At 34.4% G+C, this 27,667-nt stretch overlaps 1 protein-coding gene across 3 annotated transcripts in view; it reads left to right on the top strand.

Annotated features, from left to right (window-relative positions):
* Positions 1-225: 225 nt before the first annotated feature.
* RUNDC3B (RUN domain containing 3B) overlaps positions 226-27,667 on the top strand; it is a 144,331-nt gene continuing 116,889 nt past the window's right edge. For all 3 annotated transcript variants that reach the window (XM_040644295.1, XM_040644294.1, XM_040644296.1), the window contains exons 1-2: positions 226-350; positions 18,470-18,585. In XM_040644295.1, the coding sequence (XP_040500229.1) occupies positions 226-350; positions 18,470-18,585 (241 nt within the window). The remainder of the gene's footprint in view (positions 351-18,469; positions 18,586-27,667) is intronic.

The following is a 27,667-nucleotide window of genomic DNA, read 5'->3' as shown; positions in this document are numbered from 1 at the left end:
GTGTGTGTGTGTGTGTGTGTGTGTGTAGCTTCGTGCGGAGCGCGAGCCGTCAGTGCCCGGGTACGAGTTCCCCCGCGGTCTTCCACACCCTCCGTCGGTCCCCGCTCCTTCCCCCAAGACCCTCCAGTACCCCCACGGTCGCGAAACGAGCAAGAGCATTAAGGAGCAGGTGTGGGGGGCGGGAGGGGTCGCAGCAGACAAAAGGGGCTCGGGGGTCAGCCCGCCATGGCCTCCCGGAGTCTGGGGGGCCTGAGCGGGAGCCGCGGCGGGGGCGGCGGCGGCGGCGGCAAGAAGAGCCTGAGCGCCCGCAATGCTGCGGTGGAGAGGAGGAACCTCATCACGGTGTGCAGGTACGGCGCGGCCCGCAGCTCGCGGCGGCGGGAGGGGGCCGCCGGCGCCGAGGGCTGAGGGCGAGCGCGTGAGCGCGCGAGCCCCTGGGGGTCCTGCAGACTGGGGGAGCCGTGGCCCCAGTCTCTTCCGCACCGGGTGTGTCCGCGGGCGCGAGCGCCCTGAGAGGGGCCCGGGTCTGGGCACCGTGAGGCCCCGGACTTTCCGACAGTTTCAGGACTGGAACGGAGAGAGGAGAAGCTTGGGGCGGGGCTGGGGGAGGATTTGTTTTGAATGTGTCTTCTAGTGTCAGAGTAAGAGGAGGACGGGAAGGAAAAGCTCTTTCATTTAGTGCACATTAAGCTGTCAGCCAGCTTTTGGTAAAGTCGTCGTTACTGTGATTGTTTACTGTGTTGCCTCAAAATCAGAATGCATTTTGTTTTTGTTTTGACTTGTTTACGCATACATTCAGTTATTTCATTCCACCAGTATCGAGTGTCTACTACAAGCCTGCCGTGTGTGTGTGTGTGTGTGTGTGTGTGTGTGTGTGTTTTCTCTCCACTTTTAAAATGCAGTGCTTGTGCAGTTTCTGCAGTTGTTATTAAGAGTGGGACTTGTGAAGGATACCTAGTTTTCTTGTCAAAGATTTATTCCAAGTCTGCCTTTCCTTAAAGGTTTTCTAATTATAAATGTAGTATTCTTTTACTCTAGAAAAATATAGAAACATAAAGGGAATAATTAGTATCTGTATTCAGAAATGACTGATATTTCACCAAACACCTCAGCTTCAACCATTGGTAATCCTCTAAGAATTAAAAAATGATCACACCTTTTTCTCCTTTTCAATTTCTGTGTATTTCTTCTTGTGTAAAAATGTGTCAAGCATCTGACGCAGCATACAGATATTTATACTAGGACTTATATTCAATAACTTTGAACGACTTTTTGTTTTTTTAACCTGGACTTTTACAGATGTTGCCTAAATAGCAGGAAGACCTGCCTCACCAACTGTATGGCACTTTGAGCTGTACACAGTAAAATAATGTGGACTTGGTTTGATTTACCATTTGTTCTCTCTAGGATGCAACGTTTTGAGGAAGACAGCTATTAAAATTTTTTTAAGTCCAGGTAAATCATCTTTTTTTAAGTTAGGAAAATAGAACAATAAGCAAGACTGATTTCTTCTAATTTTTTTTAAAAGAGGATCATTTCAAGCAGGATCCAACATTCTTGGGGCAATGTATTTCATAAAAGCTCCCTCTGAGTTAAACTTCACAGGGCAGCTTTTTGCTCAATTGTCTTTTTTATTTTATTTTTTAAAATAATTCTTCACACTATAGAATCGGATGCTCAGTAAATATTTATTGAATGAATAAATTGAGTGGTGGGTGCTCTTTCTTTTGCTACTCCATTTTTGTACTGGCTGATTTGGGGTTACTTGATGTTTATCTGCTCTCTTATCAGAGGCAGGCCAGAAGAATGGATTTGTATCTCAATCTTATTTAAATAACATTTTAAGTTATGTTTAAGAAATTTCAGTCATATCACAATGATTTGTGTGGGCAGTTGTCTGGGCTTGCTGTGTTTTCATTAATTTATTTGCATAATTATTGTTTTCTATTGCAAAATGAATATAAGTGATCTCAGTTATAATTTACACATAAATTTAGTATTGTAGCTAAAATAAATTTCAATTTCTGGTCTAGATTTCAACTTGTGTATTTATTTATGTGGATTTACTACTAAGGCTGTTCTTCATGTACAAAGAGTTGATGGTTTATATAAATAACCATCCATCTCAATAGTAATGGGATCTGTTTGATAGGCTTTGTCTGAAAGACTTTTACTTTTTGGAAAAAAAGTCATTCTAGGCCATTTGTATGTTTTAAGTAGCTCTGCCTGAACAAATCAATATTTCTGCATTAATGTTTCTTTGCCTTTCAGAGTTACCAAATTGTGGTATATCACCCTTGTCTCTTAATGAATTCATTTTTCATGAAGTTAGAGGTGATTTGATATTGAAGTTGTGAAGAAGTTGGTTTAGAGTTTGAGTTCTAAGTTTATTTTGTCGTTAACTAATTCTATGTCCTTTAACAAGCCATGCAAACATCTCATTATCTGGTTTTCACAACTGTAAAATCAGCTTAGATCATTAGTAACCTTCAATAACAACCCTAAAACTAATAATAGACTTCAGATAAAATGTGTTGATATTTTCTTTTGAATTTCTCTGAATGTGAGCAGGGTAATGGTAGACATATGTTTCAGGGTAGCTAGATGAGGTATGTGCATTTTTCTCTCCAAACAAAAACATTTTGAACTGTGCCTTCCATTTTATGTTTTTCTACTGATGTTCTAGAAAACTTGTGAACAGTTTACCAAAGCAAATCAAAACAAAATACTCCCTCCACCACCACGTATCATTCTATTGTATCTACAATATTTATATGATATGCTTTTCTTTACCCCTTAAACAACTTAGGTATATTCTCAGCTTAGTTTTAAAGCCTTATTATGTAACTAAGCAATTCCTTAGGTTTAAAGCCTTGTACAAGAACAATATTGTTATGGTGTGGAAATTTTGAAATGGGTTGTTGGGTTAGGTAAGATAGTCAGGATTGAATTTAATTTTATTTTATTTCATTGTGATTATGTCTATAATTATTTCATCTCTTATTTTTGTTCTATTGAACATTTATGTATTGTAGCCTTAAAAATACTTGTATGATACTTAGTACAGTTTTATCATGTTTTTTTTACAGATTGTGGTGGAGAGAAAGTAGGTCATTTGAGGCCTCTAAGTATTCCACACTCAACTCCAAAATATTCATAGACTGATTTTGGCTCTGTGTACCGACTAGTATTTTCCCTGCATATTCTTTGCTATTTGGAACTTTGAAAAATTGATTTTTTTAAGTCCTGCAGGCCTTTTTTAATCTCTATTTTTCATCCATAGAAAATCAGGTACATTAGTCATCTTTTATGTCATTTTTAAGCTTCATGTTTTATTGAAAAACTTACATATTCCTTTGATTTTTACTTCTGTTGACAAAGAGAATTAAAATGAAAAGTCTCTTTCTGTAGGTTAACACTGTTTTATGAGAAAGCTATTAAAGTATACAGTTTATATATGCATAAACAGATTTTAATATAACATTTGTTAAACTCTTACATCAATACCTTAAGAGAAACTCCTCACACAGTCATAATTTTCCTGTCTTGTGGATTAACAAGAACCATTTAAGGAGAAAGTGTCATGAGTGAAGATGGTTTTCAAATTAAAGTACTTCTAATAAGATGTACATAGTTATTCCTGGTTTTCTGTAGGTGAAGATATTATTTCATAATTTGAATGTTATTTCAAGTAACAGTAGGGCCTTATTTTTCCAGTGTAGTCAGGGAATGAGGTGCTTATATTTTCCATGTTATTAATATTTGAGTTAAGCTTAAAATTCTCCCATCAACTATAGTGCTCTACTCAGCATTAGTTGTGGATTGCAATCTTCTGTATAACTGAAGCTTATAATTTAAGTGTTTAAATTTAAGCCACAATAAATATTAATATTTAAAACATTTTGCGTGAACCACTTTTAAAAATGGATTACACATTTTGCTACCTTCTTTAAAAAAGACTCTAAAGAATAATATAATCTTTATTAAGGACTTCACTCTGAATCTCTTTCTGTGAATATGTCCTTTGCAGTGGCTGCCCTTGAGGACTCTTGAGATGCATAGAGCTTCTTGCAACATGGCCCCAGAAAATAGCGTGTTTGAAGTTTTTTTGTCTGCTTTTGTATTCTGCTGCTGCTTCCTACCAAGTTATCTGTAATTTCTTACAACTCTGCCTGTTTCTAGCAGCTCTTTCCTTTGTGCTTCCTATCCTCACATGCTTATTATAATTGGCTGTGAACTAGGAAAGCAGATAAGTAAATTTATCATATGTTAAAAAAAAAAAAAAGGCAACCAGAGGCCTCAGTTAAGTAAGTGAGCTTTAGCACTCTGAACCTAACAGTCCAGTTGATGAATAATCAGAAAAAATGTCTATTCTTATGTTTGAACCTATGTAAAATGTTAGTATGATTGGCAGTATAATCTTTTAAATAACTTTAAATTGAGTGACTTACTTTCCTTGTTACTGTTTGCTTGAATATGCCTCGTGAGACTGTTCATACCTTGGCTACAGTGATTATATTTTTGGCTAAAACTCTTTCAGTAATGCTCTGTGTGGCAGAACTTTGGGTTTGGTCTTTGATCAACATTTTAATAGTTGTATTTTTTTGGAGCGGTTTCAGTGTCATTTTTAAGGATTGTTAAGAGCCCGATAGGTATTCATGATGGAGGTAGCATGATCATCTTTTCAGCAATTAGTCCTGGAGAAGCTTTTCAGCATTCATAGGTCATTATCTCTTCCCCTAGCTAAAATGGGTTCATACTCAGGGAGAACAGCTGTCCTCCACACATGTAATTTCCCTGCCTATCGTAACTTCCCTGCTTATCTTAACTTCACTGCTTATCTTCACTGCTAATTGATAAATGTCAGAAGCTCAGTTGAAAGGATGTTCATGGGGGAATATGTGAAGCTTATCCACTCATGTATTCAGTCTTACAAGTTTAGAAGTTATCTGAGTAGGTCCAAATCATCAGAAAGCAGCTGGGTATGTAGATAGCATTGCTTCACACACTCCTGTCACCAGTTGCTTTTTCACAATTGTGCATTGGTAAGATTCCATCAGCCTGTATTTGTGTGTCATCAGAAGAAACAGTCACAGAAGGTCTTCTTGAAGTTGGTGTCAAGAACATTGTTTATTATGTCATGAAGTGTCTTCTTTTTGTGAAGATTTCTATGAGAAATAGCTGTCTTATTTTAGTGCCAAGAATTGTATCTCTAGGCAGTTGGTTTATTTATATCTACTGGACACAAATGTGTAACTGACAACTTCTTTTTTCTTACACAGCTTTAGAAATTTTAGTGTTAAATTTGTGGCCAAGCTCTAAAAGATATGTAGAACATGGGAGTAATGCATTTTGCATTATTCTTAGCTCTATTTTGCTTCCACATTTTTCATATAAATTATTATTGACTTAGAGTCTGCATACAGAAAGTGCACATAACATAAGTGTACAGGTCAGTGAGTTTTTGCAAAGAGGACACTATATTGTAACTAGCACTTATTAGGTCAAGAAAAAGAACATTACCCTTCATGTATTTAAATATTCTGAAATTTTTCTCAAAAGTGTTTGTAGTTGTGAATATACATATACACTTACATCCTTTTTTAAACTTCTTTTATATTTTGATATTATAACAGATCATTAAATTTTTTTCCTTTTCTTTTTTTTGCTGATATATAGGCACAAAATCAACTTTTAAAAATATTTGTCTTGTAATCTCACAAGATTTACTTATTCTAACAGATTTTCTGCAGTTTTTTAATTTTTAAAAATTTTGAATACAGTCATGTCCTCTGCTTGTTAAAAACTTCATGCCTTTGTTCTGTTGTGTTACTGCACGGCTAGGACCAGAGTATTGCAGAAAACATTAAAATTTTTACCATGAATTAGATATTTGCAATCAAATGTTTTTTCTGTCTATCAAAATAAACATAATTTCTCTCCCTTTTTTTCTGTTTATATAGTGAATTATGTTGATTGACTTCTGAAGGTTAAACTACTCTGGAATAAAAGCACTCATTTGTGCTGTATTATCTTTTTTACATATCTTTGCATTCAATGAGTTAATTCCATTTGGGATTTTCACGTATATGTTCATGGAAGAGATTTATCTGTAATTGTTATTTATTACAGTGTCCTTGTTTAGTTGTGTCATTAAGATTATCTGACCTTATAAAGCAAGTTGGGAAATATTCTTCAGTAGAAGAATTTGTATAACATTAGATTATTTCTTTCTTAAACTTTTGAAAGTATTCACCAGGGAAGAAATCTGAACTGCTAATTGTCTTTGTGGGAAGTTTTTTAGTAACAGATTCAATTTATTTAATAGACACTGTATAATTCAGATTTCCTGTTTCTTCTTGAATCAGCCTTCAGTGAGTTCTTCATGTATATTATCAAATTTATTCTTAAGATCTTTAAAATATCCTCTTAATAACTTTTTATTTTTTAAAAAAGCTGTAGTAATTTTCCATTTTCTTTCCTGATATTGCTCATCTCTGTTTTTCCCATTTTTTTTTTCTTGGTAGGAGTTTATGAATTTTATGTATCTTTTCAAAAGTCAGCTTTTGGCTTTGTTAATTTTCTCTGCCATACATTTATTTCTTAATTCATTGATTTCTTTATTATTTCTTTTACTTTAAGTTACTGTTCTTTTTCTAATTTCTTGAGATGGGAGTTTAGGTCATTGTTTTTTAGCCTTTCTTCTTTTCTAATATATGCCTTTTAAATCTACAGATGCCCTTGTTTGGCATTATTTTGGGATTGCTCACAGGATTTGAAATGTATCTTTATTATTAATTAGTTTTAAATGTTTTTAAATTTCTGTTGGGGTTTCTTTTTTGACTCATGGGTTATTTAAAAATTTATTATTTAGGTTTCAAACAGTGGAGGATTTTCTATTTATTTTTAGATACTGATTTTTAACTCAATTCTACCATACTTAATAGAGAACATGCTCTGAAAGATTTCAGACTTGAAATTTTGTTTATGCTTGCTTTATGATATAACATGTGGTTAATTTTGATAAATATTTCATGTACATTTAAAAATATATATATTCTGTCATCGATTGCATGTTCTGTCTATATTGTATCTAAGTATGTTAATTGTTATTCATATCTTCTTTATCCTCACTAGTTTTTTTATATACTTTATCTAATTTTGAGAGAGATGCGTTAAAGTCTGTCTCTGAGTGTACCTTGGTCTATTTCCTCTTTTAGTTCTGTCATTTTTGCTGTCAGTATTTTGTTGCTTTATTACTGGGTGTGTGCAGATTTAGAATTGTGATCTCTTGGGGCACCTAGATGGTGCAGTTGGCTGAATGTCCAACTCTTGTTTTCGGCTCAGGTCGTGATCTCAGGCTTATGAGATCAAGCCCTGCATCGGGCTCTGTTTCAGATTCTTTATCCCACTGCCCCTCCCACTCATATTCTCTCTCAAATAAATAAATCCTAAAAAAAGAAAAAAGAAGAAGAATTGTGATCTCTTCCTAGGGGTTGGATTCCGTTGTCACCTTGAAATGTCTTTATCTTTAATACTGTTATTGCCTTAAAGTCTATTTTGTCTGTTATTAATATAGTTAAAACAGCTTTCTTTCAGTTAATGTTTGTATGAAGTATCTTTTTCCATCCTTACCATTAAATCTTTTTATCCTTAAATTTAAAGTGTCTCTTGTAGGCAGGATAGAATTGAGTTTTGGGTTTTATCTAATCTTTATTTAGAGTATTTAGTCCATTTACATTTAATGTTATTGTATTTGGGTTTTTAATGTTATTGTATTTTATTTTTAATGTTATTGTATTTTACTTTTTTCTCTTTCCTTGCCTTCTTATATATCAGTATTTTTTATTTATTCCACTATTCCAGTTTTTCTCTCAATGAACTTGTCATAAATTTTTTTTCTTGTTCTGTATATATGTTAGTTTCCTATCCTTTTGGCAGTTACTCTTGATTTATCACTGCGTAATAGAAATTTAACTGTCACTGCTTCTCCAGTAGTGTTAGAACCATTTATTGCTTCTCAGCCTGGACATTTTAAGTCTCCATATATTTTAAATTCTGCAAGATTCTTTTATTGCTGTACTTTATACTTGATATTTAAGCAATACACATATGCATTTACCTACATATTTACCCTTGCCATTGCTCTTCCCTCAGGTTTGGAAAAATTTTGGCTGTTTTTATACTCCAGTTACATGTATGTTAAATTTTACCGGGCTCCACTTGACTTACATTCTTTCTTTTCTGTATCTTCTCTTCTTTATTATGTCTCTGCTTCAGTTTGTATATTTTCTATTGACTTCTTTTCCTTTTCATTAATCTTGTCTTCTACTGTTTCTCATCTACTGAGTAAATTAAAATTTGAGTTTTTAATTTCAGATAGCTTTAGAATTTTAATTTGATTCTTTTTAATAGATTCTAATCTTCTAAAAATGTGTATATTTTTATCTATATCCATCTTTTCCTGTCCTCCCTAGGTCATATTGATCATAGTTATCTTAAAGTTCTCATCACTAATTTAGAATATTTGTATCATCTTACATCTCTTTTTATTGTGTTTTCTCTCTTTCTCTCTTTGGCATGTAGTCTTATTTTTTGGCATATCTAGATTTTCTTTTTTTATTGAATGCCAGATAGTATGTATTAAATTTTTTCAGCGCTTTTGTTGTTCTTTAAGTGCTATTCTTTTTTTTTTTTTTTAAGATTTTATTTATTTATTCGACAGAGATAGAGACAGCCAGCGAGAGAGGGAACACGAGCAGGGGGAGTGGGAGAGAAAGAAGCAGGCTCATAGCAGAGGAGCCTGATGTGGGGCTCGATCCTATAATGCCGGGATCACGCCCTGAGCTGAAGGCAGACGCCTAACCGCTGTGCCACCCAGGCGCCCCCTTTAAGTGCTATTCTACTTAGCCTTTTGTCAACCTTATGTCAAAAGTATTCATTGGAACATATAGTAGAAAAAGACCACAGAGGAGTAAACAGGTGGAATGGGGATCAATTGATGGGGATCAATTTGAAGAAAACGTGGTCAAGAGCATACTAGTGTCCGTGGCTCATAGTATAGGGTAGTACTCACTTTCCTTACTAATGTTAAATTCCTCTGGAAGATAGAGTGGTAGCTGATCACCTTCATCCAGTCAGGGATGGTGCTGAATCCAGGCTGTATTTCAACCCTGGTAAGTCTTGCTCAGCCTTTCATTTGCCCCTGACCATCCAGGGTTTTCAACCTAAGTTTGGTATATTTTCAGCACCCTTTCTCTGGTAGTCCTAAATTATTAGTTTGTCTTCTGGAACTACCAGATGCTTTATTCTGTTAATCAGACGCTTTCTGATTAGGATTTTAGTCTTCTGATGACAAGAAAGTGTTTGAGGCCTACCCAGGTCTCCTTCAAAAGCTTTCCTGGTTTTTCTGTTACCCACTAGCAGCCTTCTGTGGGAGTTAGACCCTGCCACACTCAGAATCGGCAGACATTCCTGGGTAAAAGCAACTATAGCAGTCCACTGATTTTTGAGCTTTCCTCTTTCTGGAGTCTTAACCTAATTCCTACTGTTTTAGCCACTCTCTGCAGGCTTCAAACATATGATTTCTGTAATTCCTCCCCCTTCTCCCAGTTTTTCTAGCTGTACTCTGTGAGAGCGCTGGTCTGCCATTATTTACTCCATCCTCCTTAGTTCATTCCCACATTTTTCATCTTCCTCCCCAGTTTTAATTTATGCAGCCAACTGATGGTATTTTATGTGCCCCCCTAAGCAATCTGAAGTCTTTTCTGGGATGGGATATATAAATAAATGTATTACCAATTATGTTGTAATTTAATTATCTTTTTGTCTTTTACTAGAATGTGAATTTCTCAAATACTAGAATCATAGTTTATTCAGCATCAAGTTTTTTTCCAGCAGTTTATCAAATGAGGTAATTATAACTAGTGAAGAATAATAGCCGTGGATGGACATTTCCAAAATAAGGCTAAAGGTTGAATTGAAGAATCATCATCACTTATTTTTTAAAAGTCATCCTAATGATTAATCTCTAATGATAGTAGAGTTTGTTTGGTTTTTTTTTTAAGATTTTATTTATTTATTTTACAGAGAGAGACACAGCCAGCGAGAGAGGGAACACAAGCAGGGGGAGTGGGAGAGGAAGAAGCAGGCTCCCAGCGGGAGCCTGATGTGGGGCTTGATCCCAGAACCCTGGGATCATGCCCTGGGCCGAAGGCAGACGCTTAACGACTGAGGCACCCAGGTGCCCTGATAGTAGAGTTTTAAATATCTAAAAGCTTCAGTGGTAGAATTTGCTTTCTTTTGAATGGAGTTACTCTAATTGAAATTTAACGTGAAAAAAAATTAATCTCTTCCAGTGTTTGAATAATAGTTAAAAAAAAAAAAAAGAGTGAGGCTGAACTAAACAAATATATATTTTTTGGTATTTCCTTACCAAAGCAATCTACTTTAATTTTCAATTTTATAGAAGTTATTTCACAAAAATAGGTAAAAAATATAAAAGGCATAATGTTTTGAAATATTAACTATAAGATAGAAAATGCACAAAATGAACACTTTTTTTTTTGCATTAAATGAAATGACATTGTCTATTTTTCCTGGTAATGGTGATTGTCCTTAGAAGAGGATAAGATAACAGTATCCCTCATATATTCAGATTTAACATTTGATTTTGGAATTTTAAGTTTCTCTTAGTATTTACAGTTATAAAGTACATCTTTTGTATTTCAGATGAAGTCTCAAAATTAATATTAAAAATATAACTTAAGGGACACCTGGGTGTCTCAGTTGGTTAAGCGTCTGTCTTCGGCTCAGGTCATGATCCCAGGGTCCTGGGATTGAGTCCTGTATCGGCTCCTTGCTCAGCGGGGAGCCTGCTTCTCCCTCTGCCTGCAGCTCCCCCTGCTTGTGCTCCCTTTCTCTTTCTGACAAATAAAGAAATAAAATCTTAAAAAATATATATGTTAAAATTTTAATAAAATTAAAAACAAAAAACATCTCTGCTTAACATCTGAGGAAAATCCATTGATTTATGTCATGCATACAGAATATGCTTTTGGGAGGAAAAAGATAAGCATTTATGACTATTAATGAAAATTCTTTAATTTAATTGAAGCAATTTCTATTTCAATCAGATTTGTTTTATAGTTAAGCCTAACATTGCTAGAATTGAAACCCAAATATATCTAGTTTCAAAACCTATGCTTTCCTCTTATGTGCTTCCTTCAGTGTCTGTGGCTACATATGAACTAGTTGTAAATCGTGTGTGGTATATGTGTTTGTATTTGAGCCATAGAATCAGAAAATGGGAATCTTTGTTTTCTTAGCATTTCTGGTGTTCATAAACCATGATTGCTACCTCTTAAGTCCTTTAAATAATCAGTTTACATGCAGACACTTGAAATTTTTGCCTCTTTTCTCTATGCTTAGATATTATTCAGTGAAATGCTGGTGTTCTAAAAAGAAAGGGGATATGTGCAAACATTTAGTAATTTTTGTGTAAGTTGAAAATTCAACACTTTCTGTATGCTGTCTCTTTTAAACTTCACAATAATTTGGTAATTGATTACTGAGGAAACTGAGGTTCAGAGAGGTTAAGTGTCTTGACAGGAATGGATAACAGCAGAGCCAGGTGTGAATCCAGGGCCTTCTGATATTAAAGTCCCTGTTCTTCCTGTTGCTGTAGTGCTGCTGTATCTAGTTTACTAGATAGTTTACCAATGTTAAAATATGTTATTGAATAAAGAGCATTTGGATTCCAGAAGGATTGGTTGTCCAAGGGTATAAAGTATTCTTCATTAAAATGTTTTTAATTGGGAGGTCTTTTGTATAAGAGATTTAATGAGTTAATTTATGTTAAGATGGGAAGTTTTCTTGGTTTCATAGCTTTCTAATTTTAGATGTTTATTTTTATTTTTTTGGAAAATTTTGTCTTATCCTTTGTTTTTTTTAAGATAGTGCACCTAATGTTATTTTTCATGTTGAGCAATCTGTTGTCATCAGTCTGCTTATGTAGCAATACAAGGTGTTAATTATATAGTATCTCATCCTTAAAGTACTTAGATTAACAATTCTCTTTAAAAGGCATTTTGTCAACATATAGTAGTATATCATCAGTTCTTGATGTACTGTGTTGGCTAACTGAACATAATAAAATACATAAATAAATATAATTAAAACAGTGCACTTCACAGGTGTTTAATAAAAAAATTTAAATATAGGGGCGCCTAGGTGGCACAGCGGTTAAGCGTCTGTCTTTGGCTCAGGGCGTGATCCCGGCGTTCAGGGATCGAGCCCCACATCAGGCTCCTCTGCTAGGAGCCTGCTTCTTCCTCTCCCACTCCTCCTGCTTGTGTTCCCTCTCTCGCTGGCTGTCTCTATCTCTGTCGAATAAATAAATAAAATCTTTAAAAAAATTTTTTTTAAATAAATTTGGTCAGTACAGGTGGGGAAAATATTTTAAAATACACTTTTCTCTTTTAGTTTTTACATAGGGTTAAATTTTTTAAAATAGTAAACACTATAATAAGAGAGAGACTTTTAGGCTACCATTTCAGAGAAATTTGTTGACTTTTTTTCCCTGTGTTGCAATAAAACTTCATTTATAAAAACTGGCAACAGGTTGGACTTGGCCTGTGATAGTAGTCTGCAGACTCCTCCTAAGAGGATATGTGTAAAGAATTTTTTTTTATTATAGAAAGATTAAAATTATAGAAAAATTAAAGGTGAAATACACATGATTTTTGGGAATTCATTACTTTCATAATACTCAAAAAAAAGGCAAAATTGTTGATTCTAATTTTGAGTTTCTGGTATAAAATATAAGAAAGGAAATAAGCTATTATCTACAGTTACTGATTTACATTGTATTTGGCATAAATTGTATCCTGTTTCCCAGCAGCCATCTCCTTGTTGATTATTGATGATGAATATTATATTAATGGCAGAAGATAGTTACCTGCCCCTTTGACTGCTAGCAGCAATAGACATTATAAGGAATTCTATAATTTTGGTGTGAATAGTGGAAAGAATCCTATCTCAGGATTTGGATAGTTATGTTCTACTTAAAAATATCACTTATGAATGACTTTTCTGAAATCCTTTTAGTTTTGAAATGTGATGATTCTAGATGTTTTTATGTACTTTGGTTATCTTCAGGTATAATTCTGTGGTAAAGAGATTTAATGGTAGGTAAGAAAATCTGTGTATAGGTAGGAAAATCTGTTTTGTGTGAAATTGATGGTTTTATTTATTTATTTATTTTAAGAGGGAGAGAGTGGCAGGGGTGGGGGGGGAGGACAGAGAGAAAGGGAGAGAGAGAATCCTAAGCATGCTCCACACCCAGCCCAAAGGTGGGCTCCATCTCACAGCCCTGAGACCATGACCTGAGCCCAAATCGGGTTGGATGTTCAACCGACTGAGCCACTCAGGCACCCTGGAGTTTATGGTTTTTGAAGCATGTTTGCTTATTGTAAGGGGATGGAAGTATATTTTTTCCTTCTTGATCACTCTGCATATATATGAATGTATATGTATATATTACTAATGCAAAGCCTTAAATATTAAAGGTGGATTTCCACTTTTTAATAGTTTCTTTCCAATTATGTAGAACTTTAACAGAGTAATATTTTTAAATTTTGTTGTCACATTTTTACTTTTTAATTATTTATATAATTACAAATCTATGACTCATGGGAGGAATTAATTTAATATGGTGTAACGAAGATTTTTTAAACATAGTTTTGGTAACTCTCATTTTTCTTGGTATGTTGCCAAAGTAAAAAAGGTAGTTCATGCTATCTTAGGTTCAAAGGTTTTATTTGCATTCTTTTCTATTTCTGACCTACCAACAATTTTCTTTGGGCATTGAAAGTGGAAAAGAGAATCTGTTTAGACAGAAACATTTCAAAAACTGTGCTTGATTATATGACCTTTTTATGTACATTTTTGAATTTTTAATTCTTATGTAAAAGCTGTTACTTAGACTTGATTTGGTATTTTTAGACATTCATCAAATTGTCATTTCATTATTTTAAAATCAGTCTTCTTCAGGAAATAGATGACTAATATTAATGTCATCATTATCAGGAAATAGCTCAGCATCTGGGAGATATTTTTTTAGATGTATTGAAATTCTTTTTACCGGTTTGGTTTTTATAGCACATCTTGGCTAGTTACTGTGTTATGGAGGAAAAGATTCTCATTATTTTGGCATAATGGAGCTAGCTACATGATTCTGGAGAAATAAGTGTTGAGTGGGAAGACTTGGCTAGCTAGAAGTAAAACATGGATTCTAAGGAACTAAGTTACCTTCTGAAATTTTGTAGGAGGAGAGTAGGATATAAATGATGAAGCAAAGGCAGGAAACGTTCTTTTTGTTCCTTATCAACCTTGATGTAATAGAATATTTAAAATGTTTTCTCACCCTTAAATATCTTCATGCTTGGAAATAACAGAACTTGTGTATAAAGGTATGCTTTAGGGTATTTGGACTTTGTTTTTATTTTTGTTTTTATTTTTATTCAGGTGTTGGATTAAAAGTAATTTAGTGCTATGAGATTTACCATTTTAGGTTTTTGTCATGCAAATAGTGTCTTCTGTAGGAATACAAGGTACTGATAACATGATAAAAAAGACACAAGTAGTTTATTGACTATTGATTGATGTGTGTATGGCTCTTGGTGCTACAAAAATATATGTATTAATATCCATGGCTTTTCTTCCTGTTATAGTTTACAATGTAGATAATCTGTTAGGATTTTGTATTATTCCTGGAGGACAATAGTGACTAAAATCTTATCAGATTGTTATAGTTAGAAATCGAATATTCAGGGGCACCTGGGTGGCTCGGTTGGTTAAGTGTCTGCCTTCGACTCAGGTCATGATCCCAGGGTCCTGGGATAGAGCTCCTCATCGGGCTCCCTGCTCAGTGGGGAGCCTGTGTCTCCCTCTTCTTCTGCCTGCTGCTCCCCCTGCTTGTGCTCTCTCCCTCTGTCAAATAAATAAATAAATAAACAAATATCTATTAAAAAAAGAAATTGAATATTCAAACCTAGTTCTTTTTGATGAAAGAAGTACTATGTTATTTTTATCTTTAAGTAAAATTTTCATTTCATTTCACTGATGTGCATTATGATCTTAAATGCCATAATTTTTTAAAGCAATAGATTACTTCTGCCTTAAATGTGATTGTAGAGTCAGACTTCCTATTCCATTCTACCTAATGAAGATTGGAGGGAAATATTAAAACGTTCCAAAATTTCCTTTTATTTAAGTCAAAAACCAGACTAGGTGTTTTGTTTATTCATTTTAGGAACACTTTTCAATCTCTTACTACTGAATAAGAACATTATACTTATTTATTCTTATTGAAAGTTTGCTAAGGATTGGCAGGATTTTTCTCCTGTATATCGTCAGTGAGATGGACATAGGAAAGAAAAACAAGTTTTCAAGTCCCTGTTTAACCTGGTTTATCTTCTTTTTGTTTCTGTTGATTTACTCCTGTATTACATCTGATGTTTATCTAACTTGACTATCTTTTAGGTACCAGAGACCACTTCATCAGTGCTACTTCTTTCTTAGCTGTTCTTATTTTTTCTTTACATAATGGCTTCCGCCTTTAAGTCCTAGTTGTAGTTGTAGATAGTACTATGTACTGAATGTTAATCCAGCTCTGTCAAGGTTATTTGCCCTGACCAAAGAGGACTGAAAGTTATTTGAATAATTATTTTCCCAGTGCTCTCAAGAATATATAATTACTACCATTCTAGTTACCAAAGAGAAAAGTTATTTCATTACATACAAAGAATGCCTTAGATAGTGGTTCTCAAAGTGTTCTCCTGGACCCTCACCCCTTCAGAGGTCCAAAAGGTCAGAAATTATCTTCTTAACAGTTCTAAGACAGTATTTGCCTTTTTTGTTCCCATTCTTTAATGAGCGTACAGTGGAGTTTTCCAGAGGATACATGGTGTATAATATTAAAATAGATTGAATACAGAAGCAGATATGAGGATTTATTCTCTTCTATTCAACAATAAATTAAAATATGTGCAAAGAGACACAACAGTGCTATTCTTGCTAATTTTTTGTTGTTTTGGAAAAGATACATTTTATAAAATAATTTATGCTAACATGTAATAAATTGTTCTGTTTGTAATTAATAAATGGGGCAGTCTTCTCTTTGCACAGTTCCAATATGTACTATTTCAGTTACTACAATTCAGTTAATACCAGGCCTATAATAACACAGTTCCAGTTTGACTATCATGGTATATGAACTATGAGTAATTGCATAAAATAAAATTTTGTTGCTGGCACCTTAGCCTACAAATCACTGTGTTAATAACAAATGCACATGATGATCAGTGACCAGTCAGATCACTTCCTTCTAAGCCTGCCTAGCATTGGTCACTATTCATGTGCTATTAGTTCACACACAGAAATCAAAACCTGTAGTTGTGTTGCTTCCTTGTGTCTTGGTGATAAACCCACATGATGTTTTATAAAAATGGATAATTGAAAGACTGAACTGACCAACAAAGATGAAAATGTGGTGAAGAAATGGAAAGTGCTGACAGTGGAAGTGAAATTTGGATTGAACTTAAGTGGAATTATAGAAGAAATAGTTAATCACAAGAGCACCTGGGTGGCACAGTCAGTTAAAGGTCTCACTCTTGCGTTTGGCTCAGGTTGTGATTTCAGGGTCCTGAGATGGAGCCCTTGAGATTCTCGCTCTCTCTCTGCCCCTCCCACTGGTGCTCTCTTTCTCTAAAATAAATAAATCTTAAAAAAAAAAGGAAAGAAAGAAAGAGTTACTCATGGGAATACTGACACTGCTGCTGTTCAAGGGTATTTAGGTATGTAGCCAGAGGAATTTAGTGAAGGTGAATATATTGATATAAATGAACAGAGTGGTTATGACAAAAAGGAGGTCCCAGCAGGAGTGGTGCTGGCAAGCCACTTCACATTATATGGCCTCTCCGAGATTTTCACAGTTGAAAGCGCAAAGGATAAAATGTTGGAAACTGGTCCAGACTTAGAAAGGAGTAATTTGCCAAGGCATAGAAAATATGCTCAGTCCATATTTTAAGTTATACAGTAAGAATGCAAGCACTGTTCAAACTACTGTTGGTAAATTTTTTTACAAAGAAAACCCTTAAATTCTCAATATTTCTAATGTTTTAAATTACAGTGTACTATATAAATGTTTTACTGTTTTTTTTTCAATCTCCCTACACATCATAACTGGCAAGGAAGAGAGTTTTTAGTGTAGAGTTTTTAGATGTAATCATATAAACAAATCTCTTTATATTACCCTCTATACTTTTCTCCTTTATTTTCTATCCTGATTGAATAGTATAACCAACAAGCCTAAAACGTAAGAAAGAGTTTGTACTCCTTTATCTCCTTCATAGTTTACATTCCTAATTACTTAACAGCTCTCATAGTTTTCCCCATTGCTTCTTTCCTCACTGATTGTCCATGCTTAGGCACTCATTTGTCACCCTTTATAGGGTATGACTATAAAAGGATGGCATGAAGGAATTGCTTGAGATGGCAGAACTGTTCTGTATTGCAACTTTCATGGTGGTGACATGAATGTTGTTACATGTTAACAATCATAAACTTTTTTTTTTGTCTTGCCATGGTATTGGCATGTAAATGTTTCTTTGCTATTCCTTCAAAGAAGGGCTTACAAATAAATCAACAAGTACTTACTGACAGCAGTGTTCAAGGCATTGTCCCCTGTGCTGAAGCTGAGGAAGATATAAAAGTGCAGAAGATATGTTTCTGCACATTTATACGTATGGCCCTGAAGGAATTTGTATTCTAATAAGATAGATACTACAGATAATAGCAGTAAGATCAACTGTAATTGTCTCTTAAAGGGCCATACAAACAAAATGCTTGTGCTAGGAATGTGCAGGAGGATAATTCTTCATTGAAGAGATGGCATTTGAGCTAAGTCTTGGAAAGTGCATTGATTGTGACTCAAAAATAGAGACAAAGGACATCTGATAAGAAGGAAAAATATAGCATACTTTACAGATACGTAATTTTTCCTTTTTATAAAGCTCATAAAAACTTTGGATCTGTACTTCATGCATACTTGCAACCTGTTTCATTTAATTTTGTGCTCTAAAACTTTTAAAAGCATTTGGGTCTGACACTTAAATTTCTTATAAGCACTATTGTAGCTTTTGAGTTTTTGGATTTAATTATTTAGGTCATTTTAAAATTCTGATTTTAATGTCTGTGAAGACAGTGAGCTACTCATAAATCTTACTGCATTCAATAGATAGTAAATATATAACTGAAAGCCTGATATTTATGTAAAATTTTCTATTCACAGAGTAAATTTGAATGGAGTTTTCAGTAAATATAATACTTACATTTTTATATTTCCCCAAATTGCTTTCTTTTCATTTTTCCTACTTAGGTGAATGAATCAACTCTTTTTTTTCCACAGGTTTTCTGTGAAGACCCTGATTGATCGGTCCTGCTTTGAGACAATTGATGATTCTTCTCCTGAATTTAACAATTTTGCAGCCATTTTGGAACAGATTCTAAGTCACCGGCTAAAAGGTAACAGAATTAATGTATTTTTCATCTCACAGCAGCTTTCTTTTTTAGAAGCTTGAGATTTTGGAATCCATACAGTCTGGTACGATTTAGATAATAGCCATATTGCATCTTGAGAAACATAAAACTGGTTTTAGAATGCCTTATCTTCTGACCTACCCTTTGTCCCTGGAAATGAATTTCTGTTCTCCGATTTATGCCTGTTTCCAGGGTGCATTAAAAGTGTTGAGTGCATTTGTGTCACATACAGGAAGCAGAGTCACTTTCTGTAAGTAATTAAAATGAAAACTTAAATTGAGAGGTAGCCGGTCTTCAAAGGTTACTAGATGGTATTTTAACCAACTTACAAAGAAGCATCCAGGCATTGAGTTTATTTGCTTAATCCCTACTTCATTAAACTTTGGGATCATTGAAAAATTTTTCACCATAAATAGTTAAAAGAGGTATGTAAAAAAAATATGCTCAACTGTGGTTTCAAAATAAATCAGTAAATATATTTACATTAGAAAGATAAATCTCTTAAAATTTAAAAGGTCAGATGGGAGCTGTGGTCTCTCAGAATTATAAAATATGTTTACTTTAAAAATACCTGTAAAATATAGATAACACCAAAAAATATTATGTAGCATAACTCTTAGTAGTAATAAATAATAACTTTATCACATTAATCCCATTATCTTGTCTTCCTAAAGGAAACTTGATCATCAGATGTTTTAACTCAACTTTTTATTATCTTTACTATCTTAATGGTATAGTTTCAAATGAGTAATCTGCTTTGGTAATATAACTTATGAGAATCCCAAATTTAAGCTAAAGGATAATTCTCTTCTGTGCTTTTTGATGCTGAAAGCCTCAAGTTTTACCCCTAAGTGTTTAAATCAGTTGAGGAGTCCTGTGAGCCTATAACAAAGGGTTGAATTTAATTACATGGGAAAACAAAATCTGGATTCAGTCAGCCCTTTGCAATTTAAAATGAGGTCCATAAAATCACTGATGCTTTTCGGTTAAAAGTTTGTTATTTTGCATTTAAAAAGTTATGCTTTTCTTACTTTGGTCCTCTGTATTTCTTAAATTTTCTGCCATTAATGTTACCTTTTATAAGAAAATAAGTTTTTATAAAAGCAAAGGATAAGAGAGTATTTTGAGATATTGTCTGGGTTACTATATTGTGTGGTGATAATATTTAAATATTTTACATATAAATTTATAAATAATACGTGATTAAAAAACACATGCAACACAGTAGACCTTGATGTATCTTAATGTTCACAAATATTTTATCATAGAACTTCAATTCCCTTGATTCAGTATACCATTTAGCATATGATTCACTCACAAAATACATAAGCAGCTATCAGCAGAAAACAGGCCATGTTGAGATATCCATGCTGAGTGATTGGGCAGACTCATGAACACATATGTGGACTCCTCCTGCACACTAGCCTGCCATCTTCTGAGTCCTGCCTCAGCAAAATCTAGATAATAGACCTTTAGAATTACTTAACAGTGGGTGTCATTTCTGAGAAGCCAGTGAACTACCATGTTGAAAATAGAATCCCTAGTTGATTTATGGATAAGAATTCCACTAGTATGACTAAGACAGTAAGAATGATGATACAGTGGAATTTGTGTTAATTTTTTAAGTTAAGTAAAAATAATAATTTAAAATATGCTTTTAAAAAAAGTTCCTGTAAATTGACTAATGTGGTCACTGTGATTAGTATAGATATGAATCATGAAATGATTTTTAACTTTTGAGATGAAGTATTTTAAAGACTCAAGTGTCTACAGACTTCCATATTATTTTAGTGTTCTAGACTATAACAAATTGCTTTTACTTTTGGCAAGGTTATATGATTATTTTTATAGTACACCTAAAATTTAGTGTATAACAACTAATTTTTTCAATATTTGTCTTTTAAAAGTACAAATTTAAAATGTATAACTTTGTGGGTCTGTGAGATTTACTTTTCTCCAGCTACTTTTTATTTTTCAAATAAAAGGGCATTTAGTTTACATATTAAATTTTTCAGAGAAAGATAAAATCCACCCCCAGGCACAAAATAGTCTGTATTGATACAGGTAAAGTGGAAAACTTGAAACAGTTATTTCTTTATTCATTGTAAAAGTCCCATAATTGAAGAAAACGAGGCTTTTAAAATGACATACATTAATCCTGTTTACAGTTATTGCTCAATAAAATGATGATCTTACTTTCCTGGAATATAGCTAAGAATTAGGAACTAATCACAAAATATAGAATTCAAAGAGACCTCAGTTCAGATCTTCACTAATTTTTGGACTTTTATTTTTTTTAAAGTATCATCCTTCTCTCCACCTCATCTGCACCTGCCCTAATAAAAGCAGCTGTAGATGCTGGGTATATAATAAGTGGAATGTCTTGTTGAAGCAGATTGGGGAAATGGGGCATTTTACCTGCTCAGCAGCAATTGTACCCGACCCTCCAACTCCATAGCGCCACGTCAGGTAGCACCATGAATTGCAGGTTAAAAATTATTCTAGGCTCTCTCCTGAAGCAAGCCACTCAAAAGATAGTTGTGATTGGTGGGCATACAGTCTTGGTTTTAATACTTTTGATGTGTTGGGACTTAGGATAGTAAAGCAATTCATCACATTTTGGGGCAGTTTGGATTATTAGAAAAATCTTATGTAAATAAAGCCAACCTATCTCAGTCTGCTTTGATCTGTTTCCTGCCACTCTTTTTCAGTTTTGAGCCTAATAAACATTAAAAGATTGCTATTATATAACCTTTGCTCCTCAGTCCCCCTTTGTTCTAAGTAGTGTATCTGTAGTTCCTTCAACGTCCGGAACCACCACTATCTTACTCTTCTGGTTTATCACTGGTTTATTAGTATTGCTCTTAAAAGATGATACTCAGAACTGAGTAAGGTGCTTCAGAGAGGTGAACTCTGTATTAGTTCAGAATTTAAGATTACATTGACATTTTTATTCCCATGTCACACTTTTGGTTTACATTGAAATTAAGACCAAGTCAAATCTCATAGTTTTTTAAAAATTAAACTATTTATTATTTAATGTCTTAATTAGTTCTCTAATAAATTAGTTGCCTGTGTACAAGTTTGATAGGGATAAATACAGTATTATTTCCTTTGTTATCCACTTTAGAGATGGATGAGATGACTATAAAAAATTAATTTAGGAGAAATTCTAAAGATGAAGCGAATGTACTTTTCCCTATTTCTCTCACTAAGTATATCTAAAACCCTGGACATTATTATATAAAACAAAAGAAGACTACAAAAGGTAGAAGAAGGGACACTTTCTAGGGACTGTAAACAGACTATGGGAATGACTTGATGGGTTCTTTGAATTTTCTGATTTTCCTTGTATATCCAAGACTGGATAAGCCAGTAGACTATAAACATCAGCAGGTACAGAAAGCAAGGCAAAAAACTTTTATTTTTATTTTTTAAAAGATTTATTTATTTATTTTAGAGAGAGCATGAGCAAGAGGTGCAGAGGGAGACGGAGAGAGAATCTCAAGCAGACTGCACACTGAGTGTGGAGCCTGATGCAGGGCTCAATCTCATGACCCCAAGATCATGACCTGAGCTGAAACCAGCAGTCAGATGCTTAACTGAGTCATCCAGGCGCCCCAAGGCGGAAGACTTTTAAATATTCCCTCCTCTACTTTAGACAAATGCCACAGAAAAAGTGTGGTACCGCCGCCACCCGGGCCAGAAAAAACTAAATGGGGAACTTAGAATTCCCTCCTCATGAGATGTAACAGAGTGTCCCACCACCACCATCAGAGTGGTATCAGAGAGAGCCAAGCAGAGAACTGGGACTTCTTCCTTCCTGGCTGGTTGTGAGCCCTCTCTTCCCATTTTACCTCACACCCCCACCATGTTATTGATGAGCCTGGACTTCCATTCCCACCCAGCAGTAATAAGGAGTCATTTCCCTGCCATCCTGAGGTTGTATCAAAAGAGACCTGTTGGAGACTTATGTCTTTCACCATCACCCAGCAGTAACAAGGCAATTCCCAGTGCATTGTCAATAGAGATCATGTAGAAAGCCTGGACTTCCACCTCTACCTAGCAGTAATGAGGACTCCCCATACTCAAATGTCAGCGGAGGCCAACTAGGAAAAGTGGACTTCTCCCTCCACTTGGCAGTAGTGAAGTGGTGCCCCCTACTCCTGCCCTTCCCCTGCTAGAACTGTCATAGAAAGCCAGTGAAAACAGAAGTTTTAAATAAGGTCCTGAGACTTATAATGTGAACATGTCCAGGTTTCATTTGAAGATCACTCGTCATACCAAGAACCAGGAAGATCTCAAATTGAATGATGAAGACAATCAATAGATATCAACATTGAGATGACGGAGGTATTAAGTATTAGTGACAAAAATCATAAATTGGTCATGATAAAAATGCTTCGATGAGCAGTTACAAATGCTTCAATGAGCAGTTACAAACATGCTTGAAACAATTGAAAAGTAGATAACATCACCAAAGAAACAGAAGATATAAAGAAGAACCAAATAGAAGTTCTGTTATGAGAATTACAAAACCATAATAAAAAACTCAACAGATAGGCTCAACAGGAAGATAGAGGGGACAGAGGAAAGAGTCATTGAACTAGAAGACAGAAAAATTTTTTAGTCTAAACAACAAAGACTAAAAATAATCTAAAACTAAAAAGTGGACTTAAAAAAAATAGGGCTGCAGGGACCTGTGGAACTATAACAAAAGATCTAACTCTTTTTTCATCAGAGTATCTCTGAGAGATGAGCTAAAAATATATGGCTGAAAATTTCCCAAATTTGTCAAGAAATGTAAACATACAGATTTGAAAAACTGAGTGAATCATAGTGTAAATCCAAAGAAGACACATTATAATTAAACTTTTGAGAAATAAAGACAAAGAGAAAATGTTGAAAGTAGCAGGAGAAGTGTTACACCCTGTCTTAAGGGAAAAACAATTTGAATGATAGCAGATCTCTCATCAGAAACCATGGAAGCACTTCTTTCAAGTGCTAAGAGAAAAATGCCGTCACAGACTCCGATATCTAGCAGAATTATCCTTCACTAATAAAGGGAAAATCTAGACATTCTCAAGCCAAGGAAAACTAAGGAATTTTTTGCCCGTAGACTGGCTGAAGAACTGTCTTCAGGCAGAAATGAGATGATAAAAGAAGCAAGAAAAAACATAAATACAATAGACTTTCCACTTTATTTTTTAGTTTTCTATTCCCTCTGTTTTTCATTTCTCTGTTTTCCTTTTCTTGTCTTCCTGTGGGTTAGTTGAATGTTTTTTAGAATTCCATTTTTGTCTATGTATATTGTTTTTGAGTGTATCTCTTTGTATAGATTTTTTAAGTGGTTGCTCCAGGTACTACGTTGTATATCCATAATTTATCACAGTCTATGAATGTCATCATTTTCCAGTCTTAAATTTAAAAGCCATACCTTTCTTCATTTCCCTTCATTCTCTGCCCATTGATAATATAATTGCTTTAAGAAATTAAAAATAGAACTATCCTATAATCCAGTAATCACACTACTGGGTATTTATCCAAAGAATACAAAAACAGTAATTTGAAAGGATATATGTATCCCTATGCTTATTGTAGCATTATTTACAATAGCCAAATTATGGAAGTAGCCCGTGTTCATCGATAGATGAATGGATAAAGAAAAATGTGTATATTGGGACACCTGGGTGACTCAGTCAGTTAAGCAAGCATCTGCCTTCAGCTCCTGTCATGATCCCAGGGTCCTGGAATTGAGTCCCACATCAGGCTCCTTGCTCAGCAGGGACCCTGCTTTTCCCTCTGCCTGCTGCTCCCTCTTCTTGTTCTCGCTCTCTATTTCTCTCTCTCTCTGACAAATAATTAAAATCTTTTTTAAAATGTGCCACACGCGTGCACACACACACACACACACACACACACACACACACACACGGGCACACACACACACGGGCACACATACACACACACAATGGATATTATTTAACCGTAAGAAAAAATGGAATGCCTGGGTGGCTCAGTTGGTTAAATGTCCAACTCAGTTTCAGCTTCGGTCATGATCTCAGCGTGGTGAGATTGAGCCCTGCCAGAAGATTTTCTTTCTCCCTCTGACCCTCCCCTTGCCCCCGCTTGTGCTCAAGCTATGGCTCTCTCTGTAAACAAACAAACAAACAAACAAACAAAAATCTTGCCATTTACAAAAACACGGATGGGGCTAGAGAGTATGGTGCTAAATAAAATAAGTCAAGGGAAAGACAAATACTATATGATTTCACTCATGTGAAATTTAACAAAGAAAACAAGAGAACATAGGAAAAACAAAGAGACAAACCAAGAAATAGACTTTTAACTATCTATGGAGAACAAGCAGATAGTTACAGTGAGGATATGGTGGTGGGGAGATTAAGAGAAAATTATCATGAGGATCACTGAGTAATATACAGAATTATTGAATCACTGTATTATATACCTGAAACTAATATAACACTGTATGCTAACTATACTGGAATTAAAATAAAAAACTTAAAAAATACATATAATTGCTTTAAATATTTCCCCTACAAAAGATTAGAACCACATTTGACTGTTATAATTTTTGTTTCTACCATTAAATATAACTGAGAACGCTCAAGAGGAGACGGCCAGCCTATTTCAGGTTGCTAATGTGTCTAGCACAGAGTCTGGGACGTACAAGACAAGGAAACTTACCTGCTGTGTCATTTCTTGGCTTCCAAGATCTCTAGCCAGTCTTCCTTTTATTCTCCATTTTTGGAATAGTCTCATACTTGTTTTATATGTAATTCCCAGAGTTTGTAGTTGTATTTACCAAAAGGAAAGTGCATCTACTTTATCTTGTCTGGAACCAGAATTCTCCTTTAATTTTTTAATGTTAAGAATTACATCAATAGTTTTCTTAATGTTAAATCCATATATTCTTGAGCCTCATCTATTGTTTTAATGTACTTGGCCAGATTTAGAATTTAGTTTACTATTACTGTAGGAGTTTTGGTTCTTTGTAATTTCTCTGTTTTGTACTTGTTTTGGTTTTTGTTATCAAATTATATTATCTTCATTAAATGAATCAGAGGTGTTTTATCTTTTTTAACTCTTTGTAAGAATTTTCCATAAGTTTGGAATTGTCTCTTAAGATAGATTTTGCCAGTAAAAACCCTGGGCCAGGTGGAGTATGTATATGCTTATAGGTCTCTTTACGTTGTTGACAACTTCTCGTCTATATTATTTTCCACTATCAGTTTTTTCTTTTCTGTGCCCTCTTAATTATTTAATCCCTTGTTAGTTGCAATTTTTCCTTTCAATGTACCACATTTAAAATAGCTAAATTTATCTAAATGGTTTTAAAAAGTTGAAGCTTATTAAAGAGCTCTAAAGACTAAAACTTACAGCACATATTCATCTTTATTTGTTTTATGTTTTAGAACATTCTTCTGTTTATGCTTTAAAACTGAGATTCTGTTTTTTTAAAAAAAACTTATACCCTACCCTCATTATTTGTGAACCATTTTCCCCCTCTTCTGAAGGATATGATGTGTTTCGTTAATGTTGCTGTTAAGGAATGAAAATTCCATCAGCGGATACCTGGTGCTATTATCCTCCATGCAGTTGTAGGCCAGTTGGTCCCCTTTTGCATTCCTAATATTATTAGTTCTTTTTCTCTTATTTTCATAATAGTATTGCCAGAGATTTGTTAATTTTATTAGTCTTTCAAGTAATTAACTTATGGCTTTTTTGATCATTTATGTATGCTAATCATATCATTATTTCTTCTGGTACATTTTCTTTGAGTCTATTTTGTCATGTTGGGCTCCTAGCAGATTATTTTTCACACTTCTCTCCAAGTAATGCTTTGGTTACATGTACAAGTTGGGATATATAATATTAATATTCATTTTTAGGTAAATTCTACTTTCCATTATTTCTATTTTGGCTTATGTGTTATTTAGGAGGTTATTTTTAATGTTACTGGAAATAAGAATTTTACCTTTTCATTTTTACTTCTATGTTAACGAAATTATCAAAGAATTTGGTCTGTATGGCAGATTTTTTTGAAATTTTAAGTTCTGCTTAACGGCCTAGCTTATGGTTAGTTTTAATAAATATTTCATCTTGAGAAGAATGTGTTTTCTTTAATTGTTTATTATGTTCCTGAAATGTTGTTTACATTTTTGACAGCTTGATCTATTAATAACTTAAAAATTTGAAATGTTTATTATTCTGATGGATTTACCAAGTTACTCTTATAGATCTATTTTTGCTTTCTGTATTTTGAGTCTGTTTTGGTATGTTCAGTTTAGGGTTTTTATAGATCCACTTATTTTCTGTTTATCATTCTTGGCTTCTTAAGGATTTCTGTGATTTTTTCATGTGCTAACTATATTTTATTTTATTTTTTTAAAGATTTATATATTTGAGAACGGTGGGAGGGGCAGAGAGAGAGGCAGAGAATCTGAAGCAGACTTCCAGCCGAGCCTGGAGCTAAGGAGAGCCCTGTTGCACTACACTGAGGTCATGACCTGAGCAGAAACCAAGAGTCAGACGTTTAACCGACTGAGCCATCCAGGCACCCCAATATGCTAATTATATTTTAAAGTGTGTTTATTATATTTCATCCAGCATTTCCAGTTTTCCTGTTGTTCTATATTGGGTAGCAGGAGGATGTTCCTAAAATTCCATGTTTCCCACTTCATAGACAAATTATTGCTATCTCTAAAGAGAGCTCCAAAACTTTCTCTTCTTCTCTTCTTTGAAAATTATTCTTGCCCTTTGTTGTTGATTTGAGTGAATAGCTAAACTTAATGGGCAAAGTATGTAACATCGAGATAAAACAACTGTGGCCCTAATTTGAAGTATTCATTAGTTCCTTTTAGATAGTTTCTACTGTCATGTGATTAAAAATATTTTTCATTAAAAAATACTCAGGGGCGCCTGGACGGTGCAGTCGGTTAAGCGTTGGACTCTTGATTTCAACTCAGGTCATGATCTCAGAGTCCTGGGGTTGAGCCCTGCATAGGGCTCTGCGCTCAGCGGGGTGTCTGCTGGAGATTTCTCT

The sequence above is a fragment of the Ursus maritimus genome, unplaced genomic scaffold (assembly GCF_017311325.1).
Source record: "Ursus maritimus isolate PB19 unplaced genomic scaffold, ASM1731132v1 scaffold_3, whole genome shotgun sequence".
In the NCBI taxonomy this organism is placed as follows: Eukaryota; Metazoa; Chordata; class Mammalia; order Carnivora; family Ursidae; genus Ursus; species Ursus maritimus.
Note: the sequence above shows the minus strand (reverse complement) of the source record. Positions and strands in the feature narration are given on the sequence as shown.